The sequence below is a fragment of the Limulus polyphemus genome, unplaced genomic scaffold (genome assembly GCF_000517525.1).
Source record: "Limulus polyphemus unplaced genomic scaffold, Limulus_polyphemus-2.1.2 Scaffold2033, whole genome shotgun sequence".
NCBI classification, from domain to species: domain Eukaryota; kingdom Metazoa; phylum Arthropoda; class Merostomata; order Xiphosura; family Limulidae; genus Limulus; species Limulus polyphemus.
In genome coordinates, this window is record NW_013667643.1 from 66,633 (window position 1) to 71,432 (window position 4,800).

At 35.7% G+C, this 4,800-nt stretch overlaps 1 protein-coding gene across 1 annotated transcript in view; it reads right to left on the reverse strand.

The window, feature by feature from the left end:
• LOC106465729 (ctenidin-3-like) overlaps positions 1–4,800 on the reverse strand; it is a 13,665-nt gene that overhangs the window by 3,602 nt on the left and 5,263 nt on the right. The window contains exon 2 of the mRNA XM_013925967.1: positions 1,689–1,844. Within this exon, the coding sequence (XP_013781421.1) occupies positions 1,689–1,844 (156 nt within the window). The remainder of the gene's footprint in view (positions 1–1,688; positions 1,845–4,800) is intronic.

Here is a 4,800-nt window from a genome sequence, read left to right on the forward strand (position 1 = left end):
TTTTGTGTTCCTATACTTACCATTTACAGTGGGGAGGGGGGGTGTCGTATAAGTTCGTTTTGGTGTGTTTTTTTTATGCACTCTAGCTTATAACTCCAAACGTAATGCTTGTACAGCGGTAGTATTGGTATAACTGTAATTCACTTTTGTTTAACTTAAATGCATATCTGAAAAAAAAAACAAAAAAAACACGAATTTTTATTATTCCGTAAAGTCTGTCACCAGATGGCGAGACCTGTCAATAATATTATACAGATGATCTTTTTCAAAATGGATGTTTTACACAATGTGATCTGAATATATCGATCATTAAGACTTGTCTCATTTCCCCCGTAAGTATAATGGTGTAGAAAAATAAACTTTTGCATTGTAAGCATTCCATTTTTCCCCTAAGCAAAATGCACTGCGAAAAAGAGATTGGAATTTAAATTTATTAAATTTATTGTTTCAGCGATAAGTTTCTTTCTTTCCTTTAGAACAGTGGTTTTCAAACTTTTTCGTTGTGCACCACCTGCCGGTCCTATCCCACCTGTTCTGTTCTCTCATATGACTTCGGCCGTGGCAGTGTGCATCAGTTACTTGCATTTTGAACCAGATTGTGGACCATGCTTTGAGAACCACTGTTTTAGAGCCAAGCCACATTGGGCTATTTGTTGTGGCCATTGCAGATAATCGAACCACGGATTGTAGTTTTGTAAGTCCGTAAGCTTATCGCTGGCCCACCAAGGGACTCAGCGGTAAACCTGAAAGCTTATAACGCTAAAAACCGGGTTTCGACACATGTGGTGGGCACAGCACAGATCGCTCATTCTGTATGTTAACACCAAACAAACAAAAAATTCAAATTCGGATATTAGACAAGGTGTTCAATTGTTATAGCTATACAGTAAGAATAGATTTCCTGTTTTATCTATAAAAATATTTAAGCTATTTAAATTCTGTTACAGCATACAGCATCTGAATATGCTGTAATGGGCGTGCTCGGACAGTGAATCCAAATACTCATGGTTCACGTTTCATCGCCCCAAAAACACACTAAGCATGTTGGCGCTGTGAGCGCCCAATAAGGGTGACAGTCAAAGCCACATTAATTTGAGTAACTAAGAAACCTAGGAATTGACCAACATCCTACCCTGTCCCCCGATGAGACAGCGGCAAGTCTTCGGACTTATAACGCTAAAATCAGGGGTTCGATTCCCCTCAGTGGACACAGCAGATAGCCTGATGTGGCTTTGTTATAAAACACACACACACACACACACACACACACATCCTACCCTCTAGTGTATCAAATTTATGTTATGGACGACTATGCGCAGAAACCCTTTGTGTAGCTTTGAAAGAAACACACAAAAGCATTTGGTAGTTATACATTAATCCAAGCACATGCATGTTCTATCTGATGATGTTCAGTGAAACATGCCAGTAAATATTCAATTGTTAAAACAGTTTTTAGGTATATTTTCTTTACTTCTTGTTCACACCAACTTGTATGCTTAAAAGAGAGAATACAATGCTTTATTTAATATCCCATAATGCAGTCCTCTCTTAAGCCAAAGGTAAGTTTATTGACTTACAATGCTAAAATCCGGGGCTCGATTCCCCGCGTTGGACAAAGCGTAGATTACACATTATGTAAATTGGCGTTGAAAATATGAACAACCGGGAAAAATATATCAAAACAATACCTGGATACTGATGGAACCACCACCACCATTACCACCTCCACCACTTGAACCATAACCTGTAGCAGAAGTATCCAGGTCGTCCCCTGATACTTGGATGTCCTGGTTTTCAGCATGTACGGCTGTTGTCGTTAGGAGTAGGAGTACAATAAACACCGCCTAGCGGAGAGATGTAAAACTTAACTCCAACTAATTTTAACAGACATAAGTAGTATTCTGATGGGAAAAAATCCACTATCATTTATATAAAATGGGATATAATTTTTAAGGTCTTCATTATATTAGATAACAAAATTGAATGATCACAGAAATATTACTATAATGACTATTTGTCGTTTTTAGAAAGTTGTTTTGGAGCAAGCAAAAGCTGATAGCAAAAAATATTCTAAAGTTCCAGTATGTAACGCTTCCGATAAAAAGAAAAACACACTTAACATATAAGAATCTTTGAAGTATACATATATTTCTAACACTAACTGTCCTAGTGGTTAGCCTGCCGGGCTTCGGATCGTAAGGTAAATGCCATCTTATTGTTAAACACGCTTTGCACTTTAAGCTATTAGTGTATTATAAAAGTGTCAATCAATCTTATTTTGATAAAAGAGTTTGTCCGAAGGATTACATATAAAGTGCAATAGACTTAAAATAAGACCCAAAAGTCAGACAAAGTTCAAGTGGCAGAATTTATTAATGACTGGTTGCCTGCCGTCTAATCAGTAGTTCAAAATTAGGGCTAGCTATATCTGAGCCCGTGAATTCCATAACCTGGCCATTCAACCTATGTGCACTCAATATGCCGTTAATGTTGAAAATACCAAATATACAGCATTCATGTAAAAAAAAAAAACATTCTCTCTTTACTGGAGTTTACATTTATTTCTATTACTTATTTTCAAACTATGTTATGAGTACTTTTAAGAGTTGATTGTTTGCTTGTGTTGAATTTTATTCAAAGCTCCTCGATGCCTAATTTTGAAGTTATAGATATGAATTAGTTTCGTATTCACGTTCCTATTTCTTAAATGTTAGAAATGAAGCATGTGCACTAATAACAAAGTAAGTTTCGTATTCGCGTATCTATTTCTCAAATGTTACACATGAAGAACGTGCACTAATAACAAAGTTAGTTTCGTATTCGCGTATCTATTTCTCAAATGTTACATATGAAGGACGTGCACTATTAACAAAATAAGCTTCGTATTCGCGTATCTATTTCTCAAATGTTACACATGAAGAACGTGCACTAATAACAAAGTTAGTTTCGTATTCGCGTATCTATTTCTCAAATGTTACACATGAAGAACGTGCACTAATAACAAAGTTAGTTTCGTATTCACGGTTCTATTTCTCAAATGTTAGACATGAAGCACGCGTACAAATAGAAAAGTTATCTTCGTATCTACATACCCGTTTATTCATCCTTCAGAGTGAGTTGTTGATGCTATGAGGACCTAGAATATTAGTCTTAACACTATCGTTCGTTTACGACATTTTATAGTCAATCCTAGAAAAACTCTTTCATCTTATTGCTACCAAAATTTCTGGGAAATTTGTTAGAAAAAAATGTTAATAGCTATCTCGCAATTTTGTTGTTGTTGTTTTTTTCATTTCATCCGGTGTGGAAGATAAGGTGGATCGCTTATCATTCATTTGTTCCGCTAAATCCACACCTCTTTAGGAAGTCTGCTGCATTTCACTAAACTAAAGCTTCTGATAATCACCGCCAGTTGTAGAATCTGTGTTATTAACTTCATTTGGGTCTTCGGTCGTCTTTTATTTTTGACCCATTTTCTTAAATACTGCTTTCAAAAAATGAAACGTTTAAGGTGTTATTTCTGTTTCCTTCTCAGTTTTTATACGCCCTCGCCAACAATGTCCACGCGGAGGATAATGATCAGTCTTATAAAAAGGTATGCCATCCCAACTATGTTTTACACGTAATATTAAGCCCTAATTATACTAGTCCTACCTGGATAAACGTCTATCAAGTAAAACATTGGAAACAGTTATACGTGTTGTTTTTATAGTTTTTTGTTTTTGGATCGTCGTTTCAATGGTTTTTAGGATGTTTGATAAACAACACATGTAGACCGTGACTGTATACTTAAGAGTCTTCATCAATTTTTTGTCCACATTTTTACAGCAGGTGGTGTTTCAGTTTAAAGTGAAATACACTTGTCTGACCATATTGTTATTTCGAGGGGAGTAAACCATTGTGAAGAGAATAATCTCAAATTTCTAACCTACTTTGAAAGTGAAAAATGCTCTTGGAAAACCGAGTTGAGAAACTTCTAGAATATTGTGTAATTATTTCTCTGGCTGAATACTTGTCTGACACATTGCAAAAGTGTTACTAACCGTATCTTTGCTTCCGATAAAGATCGAATCTGGCAGTAGTCGCGTGTCAGTTCCCTTTCTTTTACTACACTCTCACCATACATACAAAGCAACGCGAAATATACAGCACCTAATAATTTTATTAAATATAATAAATATACAGCACCTAATAATTTTATTAAATATAATAAATATACAGCACCTAATAATTTTATTAAATATAATAAATATACAGCACCTAATAATTTTATTAAATATAATAAATATGGAGCATCTAATAATTTCAATAAGGAGAAAAAGGATGGCTAGGCAAGCAGTCTTGATAAACAATAAAAACTGTAGTTTTAGGTTTAGGATTAATTAAAAATGTTGTTGGTTATTTTACCTTTTGTTTGTTTGTCGTTAAGCACAAAACTACACAATGAGCTATCTGTGCTGTGTGCAGCACAGTAATCCAAAGCCGGTATCTAGCGTTATAATTCCGCAGAATTACCGCTAGTGCAACTGGGTGGGGAGTAAGAGGCATTATTTCACCTAGCAAGAAAAGTGAGAATTTCAAACCCGAACCCAAAACAAAGTAACAGAACTCAGAAACAGCTGTAAACAGAAAAACAGCTAAACAAATGGTTATCTGCGAAATGCTATCCTTTATTTTGATGGTTAGGGCGCTCGACTCGCAATCTGAAGGTCGTGGGTTTGAATTCCCGTCACACCAAACATGCTAGCCCTTTCAGCCGTGGAAGCGTTGTAATGTAACGGTCAATCGCACTACCTTTTA